The sequence below is a fragment of the Microtus pennsylvanicus genome, chromosome 14, assembly GCF_037038515.1.
Source record: "Microtus pennsylvanicus isolate mMicPen1 chromosome 14, mMicPen1.hap1, whole genome shotgun sequence".
NCBI lineage: Eukaryota > Metazoa > Chordata > Mammalia > Rodentia > Cricetidae > Microtus > Microtus pennsylvanicus.
This window is the reverse complement of record NC_134592.1, coordinates 52,676,012-52,703,359: the sequence shown is the minus strand read 5'-3', so window position 1 is coordinate 52,703,359 and position 27,348 is coordinate 52,676,012. Positions and strand designations below refer to the sequence as shown.

General features: G+C 41.0%; 1 protein-coding gene across 1 annotated transcript in view; it reads right to left on the bottom strand.

Annotated features, from left to right (window-relative positions):
* Positions 1-26,872, bottom strand: part of Fbxo33 (F-box protein 33) — a 32,712-nt gene extending 5,840 nt beyond the window's left edge. The window contains exons 1-2 of the mRNA XM_075947445.1: positions 25,977-26,872; positions 300-410 (exon numbers count right to left, since the gene is read on the bottom strand). Coding sequence (XP_075803560.1) covers positions 300-410; positions 25,977-26,599 — 734 coding nt within the window. The 5' untranslated portion in view covers positions 26,600-26,872. The remainder of the gene's footprint in view (positions 1-299; positions 411-25,976) is intronic.
* Between the last annotated feature and the right edge of the window lie 476 nt (positions 26,873-27,348).

Sequence of the window (27,348 nt, the reverse complement as noted above, 5' to 3'; positions counted from 1 at the left end):
GTTAGCCAGCTTGCTGGAGAATTTCTGGTTAGAATTATAGGTAGTCCACCATGCCTATGCAGCATTCACATGGGATCTTTGGAGATCTGAAATCTTCACACATGTAGGTTAGCTACACACACACACACACACACACACACACACACACACACACACACACACACACACACCTGTCTATATCTATATATTTTATAGGAAACAAATATCATTGTTCTTGATTGTCTGTGATTTTTTTCAGTCAAAAGCTAGACTCATTATTAACATATGGTTCTGTAAAGCTTACTGTGTGACTGACTTACTGCTTAATCTTCTTGCCGTCAGGGTCTACCCGGCTGAGGTATGTGCTGGATAAACTTCCTTGCTGCTGTACGACACTTATGTCTCCAAACAGACTGAACTTCTGGAGATTCCTATAGGAGAAAATAGTTAAAATGATTTTCTAAATGCTTAATACACACATACTAAAATATGTAGAAAGGATATTCTAAAAGAATTTCCACCTTTTAACTCACTTAGAAGCAAATCACCTTCAGCCTGCTGTGCATATTCAGAGCGACAGTATGGAAAAACAGCAACATGGTAAGGGAGGAGGACCAGGTATAAAGCTTTTACTCAAGCTTTAACGACTGGAGACAACACTGTGACCCAAGCCAAATGCTGAGCACACAGGTCTTAGGTACAAGTAATGATGCTACACTGGGAACAGCAGCACTTTAAGTTATAAGAGATGTCAATCACAAGAGATTCTCAAGTGAGACAGGGGTAGTGGGGCACACACACCTTTGATTCCAGCACTGGGGAAGCAGAGGGAGGTGAATTTCTAAGAATTGGAGGCCAGCCTGGTCTACAAGAGCTAATTCCAGAACAGACTCAAAGCTACAGAGAAACCCTGTCTCGGGAAAACCAAACCAAACCAAACCAAACCAAACCAAACCAAACCAATGTAAAGCTCTTTAGATAATTTCAGCTAAAATACTTTTCTAACAGCAAAACCCTAAATAAAACACAAGAAAACAAACCAATAGTTAAGATCCACACTCATAAATGGCAGTGTTACGTTAAGATCCACACTCATAAATGGTAGTGTTACTTTCAAACCTGGACAAAAGGCTGAAGTGTCTATTGAGCATCAAAGTGGACCTGGCTGCCAGGTTCTCCCAGTCCCCTCAGTCCCTACATGTTACAGGGTGTGACTGGTATACCCCACCCTCTACCCTCACCTCTCCAGTCCATGGTCTGGGCTGCCCTTTCCTTTATAATCCAGACATTTTGGTTACCCAACCTTTTTGTACCTTTGGCCTCCTGGCTACTGCACCTGGTTCTCCTTCCCTTCTCCCCACATAGTCCAGCTCAGTGTGGCTATGTCCCCTCTGGACTCTTCCAGATGTCCCTGTCCATCTACTCCACCATACCTAGGAATAGTCATGCCTCCCAACCAATACAGAAAGCAAAGGCAAAACAAAAGCCCAAACCAAACAACAAAAAGAAAGTTATTCTGTATTGTTACATATCTAATTAAAAAAAGGTTAATTTCTCAGAGGAAAGGAAAATAATGCTTCTAAAAGAAAAAAAATGTCTAGAGGATGAGACTCTATAAAGTAAAAAATTGCATCATTTTCAATTTCTACTAATATTTTGACGAATCACACGATCTCAGGGTTTTCCCTTCAGACCAACTTCCACTGGTGACTAACACATGCCCCCAAATGTGCAGGACAGTAAAGCACACAGGCAAGAGGTGTTTACTTCTACTACATGTTGTTCAAGAAGAGCTAGACCTTCCTTACCGTAGGTTGCTCGGTAAGTTAAAATCTTTTATTTTCAAAGATGGTTAAAAATAAAGGGTAAACTACAGATGACAGGAAATATTTTTAAGATATATATTTAATTAAAAGACTGTGATCTCTTGCCGGGCGGTGGTGGCGCGTGCCTTTAATCCCAGCACTCGGGAGGCAGAGGCAGGCAGATCTCTGGGAGTTCGAGGCCAGCCTGGTCTACAAGAGCTAGTTCTGGGACAGGCACCAAAGCTACAGAGAAACCCTGTCTCGAAAAAAACCAAAAAAAAAAAAAAAAAAAAAAAAAAGGACTGTGATCTCAAAAAGAATTTTAAGCAGATGTGAAGGCACATGATTGAAATTCCAGCACCTGGGAGGCTCAAAAGGAAAGGCCCAAGGCCAAACTGCTAAAGGGTGAGTTCCAGGCCAGCCTGAGGTAGATTTAGAGTGTATCTCAGAAAAGAAAAACAAAACACAGTAAAAAAACCAAAGCCAATAAAATACATTGAACAGGTTTGAAGGGGCACGGCAAGCAAGACAGGAGAAAGGTAAATTGCGTATGAGAAGATGTTCACCATTATCACTCACCAGGAAAATGAATGGAGCTACAACCATAGTGAGATAACCACGGAGATTCACAACACCAAGTGTGGGCGAGGGTATGGAACAATTAAAACCCACATCTGTTATTTTGAGAGTGCAAAATAATACACTCCGAAAATAGTTCATCAATTTGTTGAAGAGTTAGATACAGGCCAAGAATTCCAACTATAAGACCTTACTCAAGAGATAGAATTTGATCCAAAAGTTCACAGCAACTTTATTCATAACAGAAATAAAATTAGAAACAATTTAAATATTACCAAATTGGTGAATAAATATACCATTAACATATCCATACAATGGAACAAATGATAAAAAAGAATGAAGTGTTTATATATACTATAATACAGATATAAAGCAAAGTTGTATTTATTGTATTATTGTATACAACACAACTGTATTTATTGTATTATTCTATCTCTATGAAATTCTACAACAATCAAATAGCAGGGTTGGGTCATTGTTCCCTTAGGCCTAAAGATGGAGGACAGATTAGAATATCTTTGATAAAAAATGTTCTACATCTTGAGTTTGGTGGTTTATACAGCAGAATGAATCTATAAACATTTCAACATCTCAAACCATACTCTTAAAAATGTAAGGGACTGAAGAAATGACTCAACCACTAAGTGTGCTTACTACAGCTCTTGCAGGCAACCTGGGTTCAATTCTCAGCACCCATTTGGAACTTTGCAATGGCCTTTATTTTTAATACTGGAAATCTGACCTTGCAGGCTCTGGAACACATGTTATACAAACATACACTCAGGCATGCACACATACAGATAAAATTAAATAAGTCTTTTTTTGTTTGCTCTGTTTTTGTCTTGAGACAGGGTCTCTCTATGTAGCCCTGACTGTCCTAGAACTCCCCATATAAGATTTGGCTGGCCTTGAACTCACAGAAATCTGCCGACTCTTACTTCCCAAGTCCTGGGTTTAAAGGCACGTGCTATCGTGCTATCGCACCAAGTAAAATTAAATAAATTTTAAAAGCAAACAAACATTAACAGACTTCAAGGACAGCCAAGACTAGACAGAAAGACCATTTATCTCAAAACCCCACTTCAACCACCCTAATCACCAAAACCCAATAAACAACACCCAAATATAGTATTTTATGATTCTCAAATTCTAGCACTATTTTTTTCATCATTTTCTCTCTCTCTCTCTCTCTTTTTTTTTTTTTTTGCCACAAAGAAGACTATCTACTGTCCTCCCAGGTAACCCATAACAGAAGGTCTCTGATACTTGGCAATATAAAACTTTTCTTTTCTTTAAAAGTTGCTTGTGAACAGTAGTGAGTCAGAACCAGCTACCCAGGAAAGAGAGCAAATAGCTCACCGGGAGCAAACCCAGTCCCGGGACACTGGAGGAACAGGACTGAGCCAGTGACCAGATCCAGAGTCAGCAATCTCCACCAGAACAGGTTCAACACCAAGCCAGGGACTTCTGCAGGAGGAGATCCAGACCAGGATTTACAGAAACAGGGCAAAGGTGGCAACCTAGGCCAAAGTAGGCCTGAGACAGCAAACTGCAAGTGAGCAGAGCAAGGACCAGAGTGCTGAGCTATCTCCAGGAACACTGAGTAACCTAGCGGTTAGAACTGTGACACTAACTGTACCACGAGGAACAACCATCTGAGCTTTGGATTCACTGGTACCTAGAAGATTATTCAAGAGAATCTCAGACAGCCCCAACCACACCTATTAGAGGAAAAGATGAATAGAAAAGGTAAGATCACATGCTACATCACAAAGAACAACACAAGTAAAACTAAAGACCCTACAACAGCACGATCTGAACTACCAAATATGGATGAAACAGAAGAAAATGAACTAAAAAATAACTTCAAGTATATGTTAGAAATTCTTGAAGATGAAGTGAGAAATTCCCTTAAAGAAATGGAGGAAAAGTCAAAAAATTGGAAGATATCACCAAATCACTTAAAACCAAGAAAATGAAATCAAACATATAAAAGAAACTATTCAGGACTTGAAAACTGAAATAGAAACAACAAAGAAAACACAAGTCGAAGGAATCATAGATACAGAAATCATGAGAAAAAGATCAGGAACCACAAACGCAAGCATGAACAGCAGAGTACAAGAGATGGAAGAGAGAATCTCAAGTGCTGAAGATACAATAGAGCAAACAGACTCATCAGTCAAAGAAAACATTAAATCTAACAAAAGCTAAACCCAAAATATCCATGAAATATGGGACACCATAAAAAGGCCAAATCTTAGAATAATAGGTATAGAAGAAGGAGAAGTTGGGAGGACAAAACAAGATATTCCATGGCAAATCTAGCTTTCACCAATACCTAGCCACAAACCCAGCCCTACATAAGGAAGGAAATACTAGAAGGAAAACTCCAACCCAAGGAAGATGGCTACACCAACAAAACACAATTAATGATCTCATAACAGCAAATCCCAAATGAGAAAAAAAAACGCACAAATTAACATCACCAATGATGAAAACTAAATTAACAGGAGACAGGAATCACTGGTAATTCATACCCCTTAATGTAAATGGACTCAACTCACCTATAAAAAGGCACAGGCTAACAGACTGGATACGAAAACAGAATCCATCCTTCTTCTGCATACAAGAAACACATCTCAACCTCAAAGACAGACATCGTCTCAGAGTAAAGGGTTGAAAAAATATACCAATCAAATGGACCTAAGAAACAAGCAGGTGTAGCTATCCTAATATCTAACAAAATAGACATCAAGCTAAAAATCAGTCAAGAGACAAAGAAGGTCATTTCATATTAGTCACAGGAACAATTCATCAAGAGGAAATTTCAATACTGAACATCTATGCACCAAATACAAGGGCACCTTCATATGTGAAAGAAACACTTCTAAAGCTTAAATCACACATTAAACCCCACACAGTGGGAGACTTCAACACTCCACTCTCACCATTGGACAGGTCAATCAGACAAAAAATGAACAGAGAAATAAGATACCTAACAGATGTTATGACTCAAATGGACTTAACAAATATCTATAGAGTATTCCATCCAAACAGAAAAAAATATACCTTCTCAGCACCTCATGTAACCCTCTCAAAAATAGACCACATACTCGGTAACAAAACAAACCTCAACAAATATAAAAAAAATTGGAATAACCCAATGTACCATATCAGATCACCATGGTTTAAAACCACAAAGTCAACAGCAATACTAATTCCAGAAAACCCACAAACACATGGAAATTAAACAATGCTCACCTGAATCATCAATAGGTCAAGGAAGAAATAAAAAGAGAAATTAAAGACTTCCTAAAATTCAATGAAAATGATCACACAACATACCCAAATTTATGGGACACAATGAAAGCAGTGCTAAGAGGTAAGTTCACAGCACTAAACACCCACATAAAGAAGCTGGAAAAAAAAAACCCACACTAGTAAATTAATAGAACATTTGAAAACTTTAGAACAAAATTAAGCGAACTCACCTAAGAGAACTGGATGGCAGGAAATAATCAAATTGAGAGCTGAAATTAACAAAATAGAAACAAAGAAAACAATACAAAGAATCAATGAGACAAAGAGCTGGTTCTTTGAAAAAAAAAATTAATAAAATAGACAAACCCTTTACCCAAACTAACCAAAGAGAGAGAATATCCAAATTAATAAAATCAGAAATGAAAAGGGGGACATAACAACACAGGAAATCCAGAGAATCATCAGGTTATAATTTGAAAACCTGTATTCCACAAAATTGGAAAACTTAAAGGAAATGGACAACTTTCTGGATAAATATCACTTACCAAAATTAAATCAAGACCAGATAAGAAAATGAAACAGACCTATAACTGCTGAAGAAATAGAAACAGTCATCAAAAGTCTCCCAACCAAAAAAAGCTCAGGACCAGATGGTTTCAGCTCAGAATTCTACAAGATTTTCAAAGAACTAATACCAATACTCCTCAAATTATTCCACACAGTAGAAACAGAAGGAACATTGCCAATCTCTTTTTATGAGGCTACAATTACCCTGATACCCAAACAACAGAAAGACATTACTAAGAAAGAGAATTACAAACCAATCTCACTCATGAACATTGAACTGATGCAAAAATACTAAATAAAATACTGGCAAATCGAATCCAAGAACATATCAGAATCATCATCCACCATGATCAAGTCGGCTTTATCCCACAGATGCAGGGATGGTTCAACATACAAAAATCTGTCTATGTAATCCACCGTATAAACAAGCTGAAAAATAAAAACCACATGATCATCTCATTAGATGCCGAAAAAGCTTTAGACAAAATACAACATTCCTTCATGATAAAGGTCTTGGAGAGAGCAGAGATACAAGGAACATACCTAAACATAATTAAGGCAATATACAGCAAGCCAACAGCCAACATCAAACTAAATGGAAACTCCTAGCGATTCCACTGAAATCAGGAACAAGACAAGGTTGTCCACTCTCTCCATATCTATTCAATATGGTTCTTGAGGTCCTAGCTAGAGCAATAAGATACCAAAAGGAATTCAAGGGGATACAAATTAGAAAAGAAGTCAAACTCTCACTGTTTGCTGATGATATGATAGTTTACATAAATGATCCCAAAAATTCTACCAAGGAACTTCTACAACTCATAAACACTTTCAGCAATGTAGCAGGATACAAGATTAACTCAAAAAAACCAAATCAAATAAAATAAAAACAAAACAAAACAGTAGCCTTCCTGTACACAGATGATAAAAAGGCTGGGGAAGAAATCAGAGAATCAACACCCTTCACAATAGCCACAAATAATATAAAATATCTCGGAGTAACTCTAACCAAACAAGTGGAAGACTTGTAGGACAAGAACTTTAAATCTTTGAAGAAAGAAATTGAAGAAGACACCAGAAAGTGGAAAGATCTCCCATGCTCTTGGGTAGTCAGAATTAATATAGTAAAAATGGCAATCTTACCAAAAGCAATCTACAGATTCAATGCAATGCCCATTGAAATCCCAGAAAAATTCTTCAAAGACCTCGAAAGAATGGTACTCAACTTCATATGGAAAAGCAAAAATCCCAGGATAGCCAAAACAATCCTGTACAATAAAAGAACTTCTGGAGGCATCAAAATCCCTGACTTCAAACTCTACTACAGAGCTACAGTACTGAAAAGAGGTATTGGCATAAGAACAGACAGGAGGGGGCTGGAGAGATGGCTCAGTGGTTAAGAGCATTGCCTGCTCTTCCAAAGGTCCTGAACTCAATTCCTGGCAACCACATGGTGGCTCACAACCATCTGTAATGAGGTCTGGTGCCCTCTTCTGGCCGGCTACATAACAATAACAATAATAATAAAGAACAGACAGGAGTGTAGTAATAAGGGGCGGCGGGGCTGCGTCCCCAATCCCCAGCCGCCTGCCCGGCTAGCTTATGCCCCGAAATAATTACACAGACACTGTATTCTTTTAATCACTGCTTGGCCCTTAGCTCTAGCCCTTACTGGCTAATTCTGATATCCCAATCAACCCATCTCTAACAATCTGTGAGCACCGGTCTTACCGGGAAGATTCTAGTTCAGAGCTTCATCGTGTGCGCCTTCCCTGGAGCAGGTAGCATGGCGTCTCTCCTGCGTCTGCTCCAGAGAGGAGAGCTGTCGAGTCTGCCCTCACTTCCTCTTCCTCCCGGCATTCTGTTCTGTTTACTCCTCCCACCTATCTCCTAACCAATGAGAGCCAAGCAGCTTCTTTTATTTTAACCAATGACCTTCCTCCATCACAGGAGGACCAATGGAACAGAATAGAAGACCCGGATATCAATCCACAGATCTTCAAACACCTGATTTTGGACGAAGAATCAAAAAATATCAAATGGAAAAAAGAAAGCATATTTAACAAGTGGTGCTGGCATAACTGGATATGAACATACAGAAGAATAAAAATAGACCCATATCTATCACCATACACAAAACTCAAGTCCAAATGGATCAAAGACCTCAACATAAAGCCAGCCATACTGAACCTTATAGAAGAGAAAGTGGGACGTACACTTTGAATGCATTGGCACAGGGAACCACTTCCTAAATATAACCTCAGTAGCACAGACACTGAGAGAAACAACTAATAAGTGGGACCTCCTGAAACGGAAAAGCTTCTATAAAGCAGAGGAGACAGTCAACAAGATAAAATGACAGCCTACAGAATGTGAAAAGATCTTCACTAACCCCACATCAGAAAGAGGTCTGATCTCCAAAATATACAAAGAACTCAAGAAATTGGTCATCAAAAGAACACATAATCCAATAAGAGAAATGGAGTACAGACCTAAACAGAGAACTCTCAACAGAGGAATCTAAAATGGTTGAAAGACACTTAAGGAAATGTTCAACACCCTTAGTCATCAGAGAAATGCAAATCAAAACAACTCTGAGGTTCCATCTTACATGCCAAGATCAAAAACACTGATGATAACTTATGCTGGAGAGGTTGTGGGGAAAAGGGAACACTTCTGCATTGCTGGTGGGAATGCAAGCTGGTACAGCCCCTTTGGATGTGTGGCGATTTCTCAGAAAATTAGGAAACAACCCTCCTCAAGATCCAGCAATACCATTTGGGTATATATCCAAAGGATGTTAAATTGTGCCACAATGACATGTGTTCAACTATGTTCATAGCAACTGTGTTTGTCATAGGCAGAACCTGGAAACAACCTAAATGCCCCTCGACTGAAGAATGGATAAGGAAAATGTGGTACATTTATACAACAGAGTACTACACAGCAGAAAAGAATAACATCTTAAATTTTGCAGGAAAATGAAGCTAGAAAACATTATTTTGAGTGAGGTAATCTAGACATAGAAAGACAATTACCACCTATACTCACTCATAGGTGATTTTTAAATATAAAGCAAAGAAAGCCATCCTACAAACCACAATCCCAGAGAACTTAGACAACAATGAGGACACTAAGAGAGACATACATAGATCTAACGTACATGAGAAGTAGAAAGTAGAAAAAGACAAGATCTCCTGAGTAAATTGGGAGCATGGGGACCTTGGGGGAGTGCTGAAGGGTAGGGGAAAGACAGGGAGGGGAACAGTTAAAAATGTAGAGCTCAATAAATATCAATAAAAAAAAAGGGAAAGAAAGTTGTTTGTAACAGCTATTAGAGAAGTTGGAACTGCCATATTTTAAAGACAGTTCAAATCTATATACTAGGCTTGTGCATGTCTGTAAAACCTGCATAACAGCCAGCAAAACTCTAAGCAACTGTGCAAATTTCATTCATTACGTTAGATTGCTTCACTGAGAATTTCATATATAAATGACATTTATAAGGAAGTGCCTTTTCAGCTTCTGAGTTTAGTGCTTTCTGCAAATGAAAATAGTTGTAAATGCAATAAGTTCAGAGTTGAAGGCCATTTATTTCTATTTAAATTGAGAAACAAAAAGGAAAAATGAACGTGCAACTTAGAAAATGTATGTATTAAGACTGGAGACTTACATTTAAAGACTAATATTACATTTAAAGACTTATAATACTGGAGCCTGGCATTTAAAAGCCTATTTCTTTGAATGAAACAAAGATAAACTGATTTTCATATTTTGAACACAAAGCTGATAGCAACATAACAACTGCAGAGTTATTCATCTGTCTTAGTGCATTTTCTGTTGCTGTAACAAAATACCCAAGATTAGGCCATTTACAAAGGATACAAATTTACCTAGTACATACACAGTTCTGGAGGCTGGGCAGTTACAAAACAGGAAGGAGGCACCCGATGAGCATCACACGCCAGGGAAGGAAGGGTGAGAGAATCACAGCATGACTCATCAAGCTTACTAGTTCCTATCTCTCTTACTTTCAAAACTTATTAATGCTACCATAGTTTTACACTTAGGATCTATCTACTTCTCATGCCAATGGCTCCATCTCCAAATCTACATGAATATGTGGATTAAGCTTTCTTTTTTGAGACGGGTCTTACTGGGTTTGGGCCCCAGTACCCACATGATTATTCATAATTGCCTTTAACTCCAGTTCCAGGGGATCCAGCACCCTCTTCTAGCTCCTACAGACAATTAATGTACATGGTGCACAGACATACATGCAATCAAAACACCCACACATATAAAATAGAAAGAGAACTAAAAGAAAACCTATAACACAGCTTAAAATGGGAAATCTGGTATTTACAAACCAAGCAGATGCTGGGGAAGGGACCCCTGCACTAGCTTATTCATGGTACTGTGGAGGTAGTCATTTCAGGAGAGGAGGTGTAGTCAAGCTTTATCTCCAATGAGAGCAGCAATCACTGCATTTTTTATATCTACAAGCCCTAAAAGTCTCCTGTTCCCACCAAGCAAGTGGCCACCCAAGAACCAGAGTGGTCCAGGTAACTGCTTATAGCTGGAATACTGATTCATGCACCTCAGTCTATGTGGGAAAAATGTGGGCTCCACCACACAGAAACATGAAGGACACTTACAGCTGGGACTGAGACCAACATGCCATGTCACAGATAACACGGGGCAGGTGTGTAGGTTCACACGGGCCTGTGAATTGAAGACACACAGACACTCTGAGGATGAACTTAGTCTCTGTGTGCAGAGGTCCCATCCTCAGTGGGCTGAAGCACTTTCCCTTAGCCCATGACATTTTTATTTTTCCTTATATTACATTTTAGCCAGTAGATTTCCATATGCTCACAACAACCTGAATAAAGCTTCCAAAAATACAATGCCAAGCGCAAATACCTAATTCAGGTACCATGGTTTTCTGGGTTGCCCCCTAACCATGTTTTGCATAGGCTTTGTATCTATAGAAAACTCTCAGACATGATTCACACAGGGAGACTAAAGGTATCTGTAACACAAAGGATGAATTAGGGTTTGGTGCTAACTCCAGAACTAGGCCAGGTATGGCCCAGCTAGGGTGATGGCTACTGGGGATTGCTTGCTAACTCTGGCGTCAGGCCCATAGGAACTCTGTCATAATGCTGGGCACAACTGAACACTTAAGTGTCTGTTCCCCAACCTTGGTACTGCTGCTTTTTCTGCTTTCAAAGTCTGAGAGATGGGTGGTAAAATCTGACCCACTGGACAGCATACCATATGGATCCAGGGGCCAGCACACTAGACCAAGCAGGAGAAAAGGTATCAAGCAAACAAACCCCTCAAAACACATTCAATGAAATTACAGCAGAATCCCCCCAATCTAGGCGAAGTTGTCATCCAAGATCAGGAGACATATAGAACTCCCAACATGACCAGAAGAATTCAACATGACCCTGAGAAGAATTAAAACCAAATAAAGAATACTCAAAGCCCTAAGAGAAAAGAGCCAAGTTACTTTGAAAGGCAAACCAATTAGCATTACATCAGACCTCTCAGAAGAAATGGTAAAGGCCAAGAGTGTTCAGGATGATGTGCTTCTAGCCTCCAGAGTAAATAACTGCAAGCCAAGGATTCTAGATCTAGCAATGTTATTCATCATCTCTTAAACAGATAAGCATAAACTAAGCAATTCCTGATCTCTAAGACAGCACCACAAAAAAATACTTAAAAGATTACTATGTACAAATGAGACAGACTGTCACCATTATAAAAGTTAAGAATGAACTGCACAAGTCAACCAGGAAACAACTGTAACATAATTGTAGGAATTAACACACACTTCTCAATAAGACCCTAAATGTAAATGATCTCCAGTCTCTAATCCAACAGAGAGTCTTAAATCTCCAATTAAAAAACAAAGATTGGCTTAAATGGATTAAAGACAAGATCTGTGGTATGTGAGAAGACTCAGTTGGTGCAGGTGCTTTCAAGTAGGCCTCATTACCAGAGTCTGAATCCCAGATCTCATAAGGCAGATGTTATAATTCTGCTGGCCTGGCCTGTCACCTGGGTAGCTTGTCTCTTAAAGGGACACTCACTCCCATTCCCCCCTCCCCCTAGCACAGGCAAGTAAACTGGTCTCCTCTCTTCTTTCCCTCTCTGTCTTGTCTCCTGAAGAGGCAGCCTCTTTCTCTTTTCTCTCTCTCTCTAGCTCTCTTTTTCTCTGCACCCCCTCCATAACCCCTTACCATAATACCCACTAAATAAATAAACTCTATACCCAAGCTCTCTCTCTCTGCATGGCATATTTGTCTGTCTCCCACTCACCGAGGTCCTCCACACAGGGTAACGTGCCAGGGTCACGGCGCCATAACTTGGCAACCACTGATCTTTTTACCATCTCAGCAGTTCTGCCCATATACAGTTGAACCATCCCATGCAGCTTTTGTTTAGCAATTCACTTTGAGGCTTTCATGTCTTTTCATAGTTTAAGAGCTTATACTCTTGAGCACTGAATGCTATTTTATTGTCTAGATTAACACATTTTATTCATTCACTTATGAAGGGCATATTGATTGCTTCCAAGTTTTAGCACTTATTAATACAGCTGCTATAAGTATCCTTATGAAAGTTTTTGTGTGGACATATATGCCAAGATAACACATGAGTTTGTATGGTTTTGGAAAAAAAAGTCTTTTTCTCTTGAAAGTCAGTTTATTAGAATGTCAGTAGATTTTATGTATCTATGTAGTGTGTTTCGACCATATTCACCCCATTATCCTTTTCTCTTTCCCTTCCCACTCACACTAATTCCCTTCCTCTTCCCAAATAACCACCCACCACACTTTTTGAAGTCACTCAGGATAGCTCACAGGAATACAGCCAAGGAGGAGTTGTTTGGAATCTCCTAGAGGTTACCATTAAATGCACATAACTCCCCAGGGTGAAATGGGGCCCAGCAGTTCTTCCCTTCCATGACAGGATGAGTTGTCTGGAACCTCCTAGAGGTTACCATTAAATGCACATAGCTCCCCAGGGTGAAATGGGGCCCAGCAGTTCTTCCCTTCCATGACAGGATGCTGACAGGCCCAATCTTGTGCAAGTAATCATAGCTGGGAGTTAAGGAATGCAACAGCAAGGTCATGCCCAGGTATGACCTACCATTTACCTATTCCTCTGGCCCTCCATCCCTTTTTCTGTGACACCCCTGAGCCTTAGAGGGGTTTTATATGGACGGCTCATTATTTGCTTGCTTGTTTATTTCCAAGATGGTGATCCTCTGTGTAGCCCTGCTCTGTCCTGGAACCCACTCTGTAGACCAGGCTGGCCTTGATCCACCTGTCTCTGATTCCTAAGTGCTGGGAATAAAGGCATTAAAGGCATGCGCCACCACTGCTCAGTTGGAAGTCTTTTATGGCTGAGCACTCAATAATCACTTATTCTCATTAGTTTTACTAGTTATGAGCCTCAGCAGCACTGCTGCCCACTACAAAAGGAAGCAAGTCCTATCAGAGCCCACCCCAGCACTTTAACCTATATACATATGCACAGCAACTCAATGGCACATCATCTGGCTGTGCCTTTTCATTCCTACACCAATGAACGTGAATCTTGCTGCTCTACCATCTTACTATCATCCACATGTAATGTTACAGCTCTGAACTAAGACTTTTCACTCTAGATGCACAGTAGCATCTCACTGCTTTATTTGTATTTCCCTGAGACCATATGGTGTGAACAGCTTTTTGTAAGTTTACTTGCAACCCACACATCATCTTTGGTGAGGTGTCTGCCCGATTTTGGGCCTGATTTCCAGCTGGGCTGTTTTCTTGTTCAATTCTCAGACTATACATTCTGGGGCAAGGTATCTGCTGTGAAGTCCACTGACAGACCTACGAAGGCACACTTTATGTGATGGCCTCACAAAAACTTTTCTTTACCTCTGCGTTCAGTTTGGTTACAATCTTATCAGTTTAGGCCACTTGGTGCTCATTCTGATGGGTACTCATTCTTTGGGCTTCATGAATCTGGATGCCAGGTTCCTTCTCAGAAAAGGAAATGTAACTGTCTTGCTTGCACTACTTGCACCTGCTGGTTGGTGGAGTCATGTCATTTTAGGTCCTCTTCATTTCAATTAATTTTTCTTTTGCTTCTCTAACTTAATGAATTTCAAATCATCTTTCTCTAAGTGTCAGAGACCAGCTTCAATGAAAATGCCACTTATCAGGGTAGGGGCATGGGGATCAGAAAAACAGTAAAGAGGACGAAGACACAAGTGAAAATAATAAAACAGAAAACATAGGATAGTACTGGGAGGGAGTCCAGTGAATACTGAAATTGCCCAGGTTTAATTTTATACCCCAATACAGCAGGAGGAAGTGGACAAAAGACTGCTTTAACATGATACAAAGGTCAGAACAGTTATTTGCTTCAATTCTTTGAGGTATCAGGCCATTAGTATCCTGTTGTTTAGATAGTGAGCCTCCCTATGTGGAAGTATCTTGCAGGCAGTCACTCCCAACGTCAAACCTCCTATTTCAAAAAAAAGGAGCAGAAGTATTCTTGAATATCCTGACCACTGGTCAGGGTGGAATAGATCTACCTGTATGGGCCATCTTAATGTCAAAAGGACCAAGTAACCATACTTTGGTCAGAATGTGTAGCCCTGGTTATATAAACAATTCTGAGCAACCTCAAACTCTCACCTTCAGACAAGGTGGAAACAGGCTCACATTTTTGGGCCTCCATTTTTAAGCTCACTGATGCACCTGCTTGATCATGTCTGCTATTGACCTCACTGATAATTTTTACTCTATTATATTATTTAGCTGTAATATTTCTCTTTGGTTATTAAAATTATTCCATGCTTTTTGCATTTTCAATGTATTTATGTACTGACTTCTTGATTTCATTTAGTACTCCCCTACCACCTTCTTTCTGAGATAGTCAGCTAGCCCAGACTAGTCTTTTAATTGATTTTATTGAGCTATACATTTTTCTCTGCTCCCCTTCCCTTAAACCCTCTCCTGTGGTCCCCATGCTCCTAATTTACTCAGGAGATCTTGTCTTTTTCTACTTCCCATATAGATTAGATCCATGTATGTCTCTCTTAGTGTCCTCGTTATTGTCTAGGTTCTCTGGGATTGTAATTTGTAGGCAAGTTTTCTTTGCTTTGTGTTTATAAACCACTTATGAGTACATATGATAATTGTCTTTCTGGGTCTGGGTTACCTCACTTAATAAAGCGTTTTCTAGCTCCATCCATTTGCCTGCAAATTCCAATATGTCACTTTTTTCTGCTGTGTAGTACACCATTGCGTAATTCTTTGGTAAAGAGGCATTTAGATTGTTTCTAGGTTCTGGCTATGACAAACAATGCTGTTATGAACATAATTGAGCACATGTCTTTGTGGCATGATTGAGCACCCTTTGGATATATACCAAAAGTGGTATTGTTGAGTCTTGAGGAAGGTATTTCCTTATTTTCTGAAAAATCACCACACTAACGTCCAAAGGGGCTGTATCAGCTTGCATTCCTACCAGCAATGCAGGAGTGTTCCCTTTACCCCACAATCTCTCCAGTATAAGTTGTCATCAGTGTTTTTGATCTTGGCCATTCTTATAGGTATAAAATGGAATCTCAGAGTTGTTTTGATTTGCATTTCTCTGATGGCTAAGGATTTGGGCATTTCCTTAAGTGTCTTTCAGCCATTTTAGATTCCCCTGTTGAGAGTTCTCTGTTTAAGTCTGTACTCCAGTTTTTTTTTCTGATTATTTGTTCTTTTGATGACTAATTTCTTGAGTTCTTTGTATATTTTGGAGATCAGACCTCTTTCTGATGTGGGTTTGGTGAAGATCTTTTCCCATGCTGTAGGCTGTCATTTTATCTTGTTGACTGTCTCCTCTGCTTTATAGAAGCTTTTCAGTTTCAGGAGGTCCCACTTATTAGTTGTTTCTCTCAGTGTCTGTGCCGCTGGGGTTATATTTAGAAAGTGGTTCCCTGTGCCAATGCATTCAAAGTGTACGTCCCACTTTCTCTTCTATAAGGTTCAGTATGGCTGGCTTTATGTTGAGGTCTTTGATCCATTTGGACTTGAGTTTTGTGCATAGTGATAGATATGGGTCTATTTTTATTCTTCTGTATGTTCATATCCAGTTATGCCAGCACCACTTGTTAAATATGCTTTCTTTTTTCCATTTGATATTTTTTGATTCTTCGTCCAAAATCAGGTGCTTGAAGATGTGTGGATTAATATCCGGGCCTTTGATTTGGTTCCATTGGTCCTCTTGTCTGTTTTTATGCCAATACCAAGCTGTTTTCAGTACTGTAGCTCTGTAGTAGAGTTTGAAGTCAGGGATTTTGATGCCTCCAGAAGTTCTTTTATTGTACAGGAATGTTTTGGCTATCCTGGGATTTTTGCTTTTCCATATGAAGTTGAATACCTTGTTTTCGAGGTCTGTGAATAATTTTTCTGGGATTTCAATGGGCATTGCATTGAATCTGTAGATTGCTTTTGGTAAGATTGCCATTTTTACTATGTTAATTCTGCCTATCCAAGAGCATGGGAGGTCTTTCCACTTTCTGGTGTCTTCTTCAATTTCTTTCTTCAAAGATTTAAAGTTCTTGTCCTACAAGTCTTCCACTTGTTTGGTTAGAGTTACTCAGAGATATTTTATATTATTTGTGGTTATTGTGAAGGGTAACATTTCTCTGACTTCTTTCTCAGCCCATTTATCATCTGTGTACAGGAGGGCTACTGATTTTTTTGAGTATAATATTGTATCCTGTTACATTGCTGAAAGTGTTTATGAGTTGTATAAGTTCCTTGGTAGAATTTTTGGGGTTGCTATGTAAACTATCATATCATCAGTAAATAGTGAGAGTTTGACTTCTTTTCCAATTTGTATACCCTTGATTTCCTTTTGTTGTCTTATTGCTCTAGCTAGGACCTTAAGAACTATATTGAACACATATGGAGAGAATGCTTATCTGGTATTGATTTAATTTTGGTAAGTGGTATTTATCCAGAAAGTTGTCCATTTTAAGTTTCTAATTTTGTGGAGTACAGGTTTTCAAAATATAACCTGATTATTCTCTGGATATACTGTGTCTGTTGTTATGTCCCCCTTTTCATTTCTGATTTCATTAATCTGGATATTCTCTCTTTGATTAGTTTGGGTAAAGGGATTGTCTATTTTGTTGATTTTCTGGAAATCCAACTCTTTGTCTCACTGATTCTTTGTATTATTTTCTTTGTTTCTATTTTGTTAATTTCAGCTCTAATTTTTTTTTATTTTTGTTTTTTGAGACAGGGTTTCTCTGTAGCTTTGGTGCCTGTCCCGGAACTAGCTCTTGTAGACCAGGCTGGCTTCGAACTCCCAGAGATCCGCCTGTCTCTGCCTCCCGAGTGCTGGGATTAATGGCGTGTGCCACCACCGCCCGGCTTCAGCTCTCAATTTGATTATTTCCTTTGGTGAGCTTGCTTCTTTTTGTTCTAAAGTTTTCAAATGTTCTGCTAATTCACTAGTGTGGGATTTTCCAGCTTCTTAATGTAAGCATTTAGTGCTATGAATTTTTCTCTTAAGACTGCTTTCATTGTGTCCCATACATAAATTTGGGTATGTTGTATTGGTCATTTTTATTGAATTTTAAGAAGTCTTTAATTCTTCCTTTATTTTCCCCTTGATCCCTTGATGCTTGAGGTGAGCATTGTTTAATTTCCATGTGTTTGTGGGCTTCCTAGAATTAGTGTTGCTATTGAATTCTAATTTTAAGCCATTGTGATCCAGTAAAATACATGGAGCTATTCCAATTTTTTGTACCTGTTGAAGTTTGTTATTGAGTATGTGGCCAATTTTTGAGAAGGTTCCATGAGGTGCTGAGAAGGTATATTCTTTTCTGTTTGGATGGAATACTCTATAGATGTCTGTTAAGTTCATTTGAGTCATAACATTGTTCTCTCATTTCTCTGTTTTTTGTCTGACTGACCTGTCCAGTGGTGAGAGTGGAGTGTTGAAGTTTCCCACTATTAAGTGTGTGGGGTTTAATGTGTGATTTAAGCTTTAGAAGTGTTTCTTTTACATTTGGGGGTGCCCTTGTATTTGGGGCATAGATGTTCACTACTGAAATTTCCTCCTGACAGATTTTTCCTGTGACTAATATGAAATGTCCTTCTTTGTCTTTTTGATTGACTTATTTTAATTTGAAGTCTATTTTGTTAGATATTAGTATAGCTACACCTGCTTGTTTATTAGGTCCATTTGATTGGAAATTTTTTTTCCAACCCTTTACTCTGAGGCAAAGTGTCTTTAAGGTTGAGGTGTGTTTCTTGTATGCAGCAGAAGGAAGAATTCTGTTTTCATATCCAAAAAGCCTGTGTCTTTTTATAGGTGAGTTGAGTCCATTTATAGTAAGGGATATTAATGACCAGGGATTACTATTTCCTGTGAAGTTAGTTTTCGTTGTTGGTGATGTTATTTTGTGTGTTTTTCTCTTCTTTGGGATTTGCTGCTGTGAGATCATCCACTGTCTGTGTTTTTGTTGATGTATCCAATTTCCTTGGGTTGGAGTTTTTCTTCTAGTACTTGTATAGAGCTGGGTTTGTGGCTAGGTATTGGTTAAACCTGTTTTTGTCATGGAATATCTTGTTTTGTCCTTCTATGGTGATTGAAGTTTTGCTGGGTATAGTAGTCGCCCAGACTAGTCTTTAGCTTGCTCTGTAGAGTAGGCTCTCCTTAAATTTGTGATCCCCCTGCTTAAGCCTCCTGAGTGTTGAAATTAAAGGCTGCACCATTATGTTTAGTTCTTCAAGCTGTGTATGGGTGCCTGTATGCAATATATGTGTGTGCCTTGTTTTCTGTAACTTACTGAGTTTCAAGATTTGAATTTTTTGCAAGCAATTAATAAAAATTCATTTGAGTTGATTGCTATAAAGTTTATTTTCTTTAGACTGTGTCTTGTCATGGTATCTTGATTTGTTCACATATTTACATAGTAGTCCTGCCTTATCTGTAAGAAAACATGTTCTAAGACCCTGACCCTCACAGATTGTGCAACCATGGATACACCAAACTTCTTATAGACCTTGTTTTTATACATCTGAGTACTGATGACAAAGTTTAATTTATAATTAATGATAATAATGAAAGAGAAGAATTACAATAAACAGTAAAGAAAGCTGCAAACATGATCTCTTAAAGTGTAGTTTTTTTTCCTGTCTTTGAGAATGCCTGGGTTCTTCATCCTGTCAACTCTTCCTGACTTCATAATATGCTTGTCAATATTGTTTCACAGCTTCAGACCATCTGTCCTTCCAGATTTCATGCCTTGGTGCTTTTATTCTTTGGTACATTTATGAAAGTGTGTTCTACTGGGAATTGTAATGTTTAACCTTGACTGTCAACCTGATGAGATTTAGAGACATCACAGAAGCATACTTTTATAGCTTCTCTGTGGTATATCTGAACTGTTGCTATCACTCCTCCTGTACTTGTGTTTGGGGTTGTTATTAAGTAAAGTATAGGTTACTTAAACTTCAGTACAGTGGTGTTTAGTCATTCAATCTGATAACCTAGGTGCCTAGTGAGTGACTAGTAGGTGGGCAGCATACACAGTACAGATGTGCTGGATAGATGGATGAATCATGTCCTAGGGCCAGAACTCAGTAGTTTAAAATTTTATTATTCTATCAAAAATGACATGTGATTTAAAACATGTTTGAAAATTTCCATATAGTATTTTTAGATGATGGCTGATGGGCAACTGAAATACCAGAAAATACTAGATAGCAAAGTAATGCATAAAGAGTGATCATATGATCATGTTGGTGTCTGTGCATTTAAAGAAAAATTACTCCAATCTCATTGATGTTCATCCTTCTTCTCTGGTACTAGATGTCCTGTCCTGGGCATTTAGGCTCTAGAGGTCCTCTGTACTCAATAGGAGGCAAGCGAAGACCAGCTATTTGGAAATTATACTGAAAGGTGGGGAGAAGGCCTTTTCACAGTCCTGTAGAACAGTGTCAGCTGTAAAAGGAAGGTCACCTCTGTTGCTCTTTGTAGTACCAAGGGCCTGTGCTCTATAAGTCTTTCTGCTTTCTGTAGCAGTATGAAGCAAAATAGAAATTGGCTCCTTGAGTGAAAATAAAAGGCTTCTTACAAAACCAGATGGCCAGGAATACCATCCACTGTATTCTTCACTATTACAGAAACCCCAAGAAGCGAGAGGGTGTGCGCACGAGTGAGCGAGCGCGAGAGAGAGACAGAGACAGAGAGACAGAGAGAGATTGTGCTCTTCTTACCTATACGAGCATAAACTTAAAACATCTCTGCTTTGTGTTTGTCTATGGTACTGTTAACTTTTTAAAGCTCTCACACAAAAATTTTCACTGTGAGAAAAATGTACATATTGATGAAAAGGTATAAACACAATAATTTTGCAAAAAAGATGCATACATTCACCATATCTGGTGAGTTTGTTTTATTTTTTTCTGTAGTTTTCATTTTTTTTCTCTTTTTACCAACACATTCCTTGGGAATTCCAAAAAAATTAAAATAACTGCATACTTTTTAGTTTTATAAGAATTTAATTAACTATCATTTAAATTTAAGCTGTAATTTACCTAGTTAGTATACTGAGACTCCCAGAGATTTCTAGTTTTAGGTTCAGTTATTCCGTATTTTCTATGACCTAGCACTAAAACACGATGGAACAAAAGTTCTTTCTAACTATGGCATTAAAGTGTTGAATCACCTTTTGCAGTAGAACCAACAATACACCAACTGGATGCCTTTCTCCACACCGTGAAGCCCTGGTGGGAAAGCACCCAGTCACACGTTTGTTCTCATAGTCAGATCTACGTAAGTTAGTCCCCCACAATCACTCTTTTACTAACAGGACTTATTGACAAGAAAGGAGTCCCACGCAGGAGGCACTGAGGAGAGAGACAATATGTCTGCTCTTACTGACAAACAGGTCTGTGTGGCTCTGAATTCTCTAGCAGCAGACTCAGGAAGGTGTAATCCACTGGTCTTTGCACTAACCCAACAAGCCACTGATATTCTGTATTTACCCTTCACCTTGGTTTCAATTAAGATCATAGCCCAGGAAATTAACTGTTTATGCCTTTACCCCTAGAAATACAGAAAAAAAGACATGAGTCACTAAAACCAGCTCCAGAGAAAGTAATTCTTACCTGGGTGCTGGCAGGCACACTGCTGGTATTTTTGGTTTTTTGAGACAGGGTTTCTCTGTAGCTTTGGGAGCCTGTACTGGAGCTATCTCTTGTAGACCAGGAGAACTCACAGAGATCTGCCTGCCTCTGCCTCCCGAGTGCTGGGATTAAAGTTGTTCACCACTGGTGCCCAGCTGAGATTTCTTTTAACCCAGGCAGTTAGATGTAAAGCAAGTACTCTGCCTTCTTCCCATGCCCACGGGTTGCTATGACTACCAAGGCTGTGTTCCCAGCCACCAGGGAAGGAAGAGGAAACACTCAGAAAGTGCAACAGTGCTGCCGTGTTGTTCTACAATTATTAATCATATAAAACTTCTAGTTACACTTCAGTAATGTAGTTAGTGCATGAAAACTTCTTCTTTTTTTGTAGTGATTTCAAGGTTCCATTTTTAATTAATCTTCCTGGTATCTGCTGGGGAGCTTCACAGTCACGTCTCCCCCTGCGATGTTTGAGTCAGTTTGGTCTATCCCTCGGATCCTTTTTCCCAGCTAATTTTCACTTGCTGTAGATGCCCTGCTCTGAGCCCTTAGGGGGGTGCTGAAGCTGGTCCCCCGATAATGGCTGGGCAGAGAGAGGAATATACAGTGGGAAGAGACAGGAGCTCAGGATTCAATCTAAAGTTTTGTAGGGACAGCATTCAGTCTGAGAATTCGTGGAGACAGGGTCTTGCCCTGTTCAATTTGAGGGTTCGGTAGAGGTAAAAAGTCTTGTCTGGTGGCTGGCTCCTTTACATCTCTGATATTTCAGCATTCACTGCTATTATCTGACTCGGGGGATTTTATAATTAAGACCAATCAAAAATTGAACTACAATCAATAACCCTGAAAACACCCTATAACTATAGGCTTCAGTTTTAGTTCTCTTCCTTTGGGGGCATGAACATATCTGAAACAAAATAACGTAACTATGAACTGAATAAAGCAATTCAGCACAAAGCTTGGAAGTGGAATATCTGAAACAATGATTCACAATCTTCCGCCTAAAAAAATGGCAGAAAGCAAAGTAAACGCATTATAAATTTTAAAAAACTATGTTAATATTTATACCTCTCATTAGTTATTAAATTTTAGGGTTTGAAAACAATCAAAAAACTACTAAGTGACATTGTTAACACAGTTTTTTGATGTGGGATTGCCCTCTGTATGATATGAGTATGTTTTATTGTCATTGGTTAATAAAGAAGCTGCTTTCTGCCAATGGCTTAACAGAGTAAAGCCAGGCTGGAAAAGATATACAGAGAGAGTAGGCAGAGTCAAAGAGAAGCCATATAGCTGCAGCCACAGAAGACGCCAGATACTGGTAGGCCACAACCATGTGGCAATACACAGATTAATCAAAATGGGTTAATTTAAGATATAAGAGCTAGCTAGGAATACGCTAGAGTCATTAGCCAAGCAGTGTTGCAATTAACATAGTTTCAGTTTAATTATTTCAGGTCAGGTCTGGGCGGCTGGTGAACGAACAGCCTCCACTTACAGTTTTTAGGTCCATAGCTTATACAAAGAATGCTCTTTTTTTTTTTTTTTTTGAGACAAGGGTTCTCTGGAGCTTGTTCTGGAATTAGCTCTGTAGACCAGGCTGGTCTCCAGCTTACAGAGATCCACCTCTTTGGAGTGCTGGGATTAAAAGCATGTGCCACCATTGCCCACGTCCATAGTTCTTGATCACAGAATCACAAATGTCACTAAAAGCACACACACACTCAAAGCCATAGGCTTTAAGAAACTTCAATAACTTCAGTAAACTTTAGAAACTAAAGTTAGTGAATAAGAAACTTAGTTTAAGCCAGACAATGGTGGTACACCCCCTTTAGTCCCAGCACTGTGGTGGCAGAGGCAGGTGGATCTCTGTAAATTCAAGGTCAGCCTGGTTTAGAGAGTGAATTCCAGGACAGCCAGAGAAATCCTATCTCAAAACAAAACAAATAAAAAAAGAAGGAAACTTAATATAAAATGGTTTCAATTTAAAAACTTAAGTATCATTTATATTTTTACCATTTGAATATTTCCAGTATCAGAGGTTTTAGACATTTCCAAAAATAAAGATATTAACTTATTTCCAAATGTACAAACACAACTTCTTTTTTTTTTTTTTAAAGAGAAGGGTATTGTGTATTCCACCCTTACCTTAATCTAATTATATAGCGAAGGCTGACCTTGAATTTGGATCCTTCTGCCTTCTCCAAGTATCGAAGCACAGGTATGTGCTACTACTGCTAATTTAAGTGGGTGTTGAGGACTGAACCCAGGACTTCCTGTAAGCCAGAAAAACACTTAGCAAAGCTGCAAAGCTATACCCCAGTCCAACATAGTTTAAAAGAAATAGCACAGATAGAATGCAAGCTATATATATGTGTGTGTGTGTGTATATATATATATATATATATGTATATACATACATAATGCTATCACGCAACCCAGTATACAGTTCTATCACTACAGCAGATGAAAGCAAAACCTTACAATCATGGATGACTGGCAGTTGTTCTAAGTGATCAGCAGAGCCAGGAGAGCATGTGGGTACACAAACAAGTACATAACAGAAGTTTAAATTCTAAGGGTGAAAGAGAAAAGGAGAGCTAAGGACAAAACGTGGAATGCTACTGTGTACATATGCTATATATCCACCCACAAATCATTTAAATTCCTGCCCCCAGCCCACCACCCCTTCGCAGGGATAGTTGATTTCAGAGTGAATCAGCTGCTCCCCAGCTATGTTCAACTCTAACTCTATGTTCAGTCTCCAACCTGATTAAGAACATTTTTAGCCTTAATAGTCTATCTTGACAAAAATCAAAGCAAGGAAGTAGAATGGCTCACTGTGAAAAGCTTAGGAAACAGAACCCTGGAATAACGCAGCCATGTTCCATACACAAAGTTTGATTTTGTATTGTTTTGTGTCTTGGGACAGGGTTGCACAAAAACTAGGCTGGCCATTCTGTTGTAATATGAGTGGCGGGGCCGCGTCCCCAGAACCCCGGCCGCCTGCTAGCTTATGCCCGAAATAACAACACACAAACTGTATTCATTTAAAAACTGCTTGGCCCATTAACTCTAGCCCTTACAGGCTAATTCTCATATCCCGATCAACCCATCTCTAATAATCTGTGTGGCATCAGTCTTACAGGGAAAGATCCTAGCCTACGTCCATCCTGGGTCTGAGCTTCATCAGGTGTGCCTCAGAGAGCAGAGCTATCGCCAGTTCAACAGAGGATGACCTTGAACTCATGAGCTCCCTGCCACTAGCTCCCAAGTACTGGGATTCTAGATCTGTATCACGCCTGGCTTCCTCATATGATATGATATGCTATACCTCTTGAGACAGATTATGGAAAAAATGTAACCTACACATAGACATATAATGCCTACCATTAACCACAGTCTCTCTCAACCCTATTTAACGTAGCAACAGTGGGATATTATTGTAAGAGGAAGGGCACTGCTCTTAGACAAAAACAATGCTATAGGACAATGTGTACATCACTTGACCTATTAAGTACCTGTTTTCAGTCTGTAAAGTGGGACAATACTTTCTAACCTGAATCTGACTGACAGGGTTAGAGGATCAAATCAGAAAACCACTACAGTATTCGTAAACTGCTACAATTACAACTACATAGGGTTCTTCTTTTTTAAACTTTCTCCCAAATTATGAGTGTCACTGTAAGGTTGGAATAAATATCCAGAAACAGAAAATACAAATATGGTTTGAAGGACACTAGACTTTCATAGGACGATAATGAAATACTGATTAGGATATGGAGTCTGTCCCGGAGTCTGAACATGCGTTATGAGCTCTAGGTGCAATTATAGTAAAGTCCTGATGCAAAACGACATATCCATACTTACCCCCTTCCCCCACCCCTCAAAGCCCGTGGCCAGGTCCTTTCCCCACCCCATGTTATACTGCGTTACTTTTGTGTGAATCACTGGGAATAAATTCAGTCAGATGATGCACGGGGAGGGGCTTCAACTCGGCTATCTTCTTCCCCAATAACTTTTTTTTTTCCTTTTCTCGAGACAGGGTTTCTCTGTGAAGCTTTGGAGTCTGTCTTGGAACTAGCTCTTGTAGACCAGGCTGACCTCGAACTCAGAGGGATCCACCTGCCTCTGCCTCCCGAGTGCTGGGATTAGAGGCGTGCGCCATCACCGACAGGCTAAAGATTTCTTGTAGCTTAATTCTTGTGGTTATGGACATAAACTACTCATGACCTCACTACGAATTACTATTGCCAATGGTCAGGTACAGAATTCAGAACACCTTCTTGTTTCTTGCACAGGCCTCACTCTCAACTCACAACTAACTCTCCCACGCATAAACTAAGAATGCCACTGCCTTGGTAGATCTATTCCATGGCCAAGAACGGATGAATGAACCGTGCCTGGGAGGCACCAGGAATGGTGCTTGATAAAGTGTCACAAAGTCCCGTTATCGCCTCTTGTCTCAGGAAATAGCTGGGTCAGGACCGACAGCTGCATCCACCGAAGGACGGCGCATCCCACGGGATCGTTTCCCACCCTCGTGGCGCCCACGCAAGCCTACCTGTTGTTTCGAATGCTGAGCAGCACGCACAACACCAGGTCCAAGTAGATGCGCAGCACTTCCAGCCAGCGAGAGGAGAGCTGCAGGGCCTCTCCTTCCTCCCCTCCGGTGCCCGCGTCGGTGCCGCCGCCACCACCGCCGTCGCCCGGCCCGCCGCCTCCGCTCAGGTAATTCTCCGCGGCGAACTCAACGCGCAGCTCCCGCACGAACCAGCCGCACTTGCGCATGAGGAACTCCAGGCGCGGCTGCTCCGCGGGCGAGACGCGGAGGCAGAGGCGGAGCTGGGGCCACAGCGCCGGGTAGAAGAGGCACTCGCGCCAGTGCGAGCAGGAGGCCGAGGCCCGCAGCCGGTCGGGCGGCGGCAGGAAAGAGAAGATGTGCACGATGAGTTCGCTGGGCAGCGACGCGGCGCCGGCCGCCTGCCCGCACAGAGCCATCCGGCCCCGCCGCCGGCCGCTCGCCCCCGGCCTCCCGCGCAGTCCTCGCAGCAGCCCCCGCAGCCGGCGTAGCTGCCGCAGCCGCAGCCGCTGCCGCCGCCGCCGCCACCGCACCACCCGGGCGGCCCCGGCTCGGGTTCGCGCTCCCGGCGGTCGGGGCTGCGGCACTGACAAGAACAACAACATCAATGACAAGGAAGAAGGGGGCGGAACCGTCGTGCGCTTCGGCGGAACCAAGTGCGGCGAGGGCGGAGGAGAGGGGGAAGAGCTCGGGCGGGGAGGCCGGCTGCCCGCCAGCCGCCGCTCTTCTGCACCGCACGCAAGGACGCCGCGGCCGGTCCACTGAACAACCTCAGAGCCCTCGCTCCACGGACCCGGGGTCCAGAGGCGGCCGCGCTGCCCCGGAGGAAACCGCGACTCTCCCCGGACCGGGACGCGGAGGCTCGGTAGTGGTAGGGACTGAGTTTGACGTCAGCGGCGGGGGCGGAGCCTGGAGCGGCCGGGCGTGACTTCCGGAACCGGGGAGCTCCTGGTTGCCTGGATCGCGAGGCACGTGATCCAGGACGCCGGCAGCCCGAGGGGCGGGGCCTGCGGCGCGGGGGCGGGGCCACGCCGGCGGCGCCACTCGCGGGCTCGGTCCGGCCCCTGCAGCGTGCTCGCGGCGGGACCCCGGCGTGAGGCGAGACTTGCCGACGCGCTCTCATTCGCCGGGCTGAGGTCGCCGAGCCCCCGGGCTCGCACCAGCGACTTTCTCCGTCCTACCTGCTCCGAGAGGGCGGCTCTGGGCGGCGCGCGGACCCGCCTCCTCGGCGCACGCCCCAATGCGGAACGAGTGACGACAGCGCCACCCTTAGTCTTTCGAGGGGCAGGAGGAAAAAAAAATGGCTAACGATTTTCATCTGAGGGGCGCGTTACCCGGACTTCAAGGCTCTCTG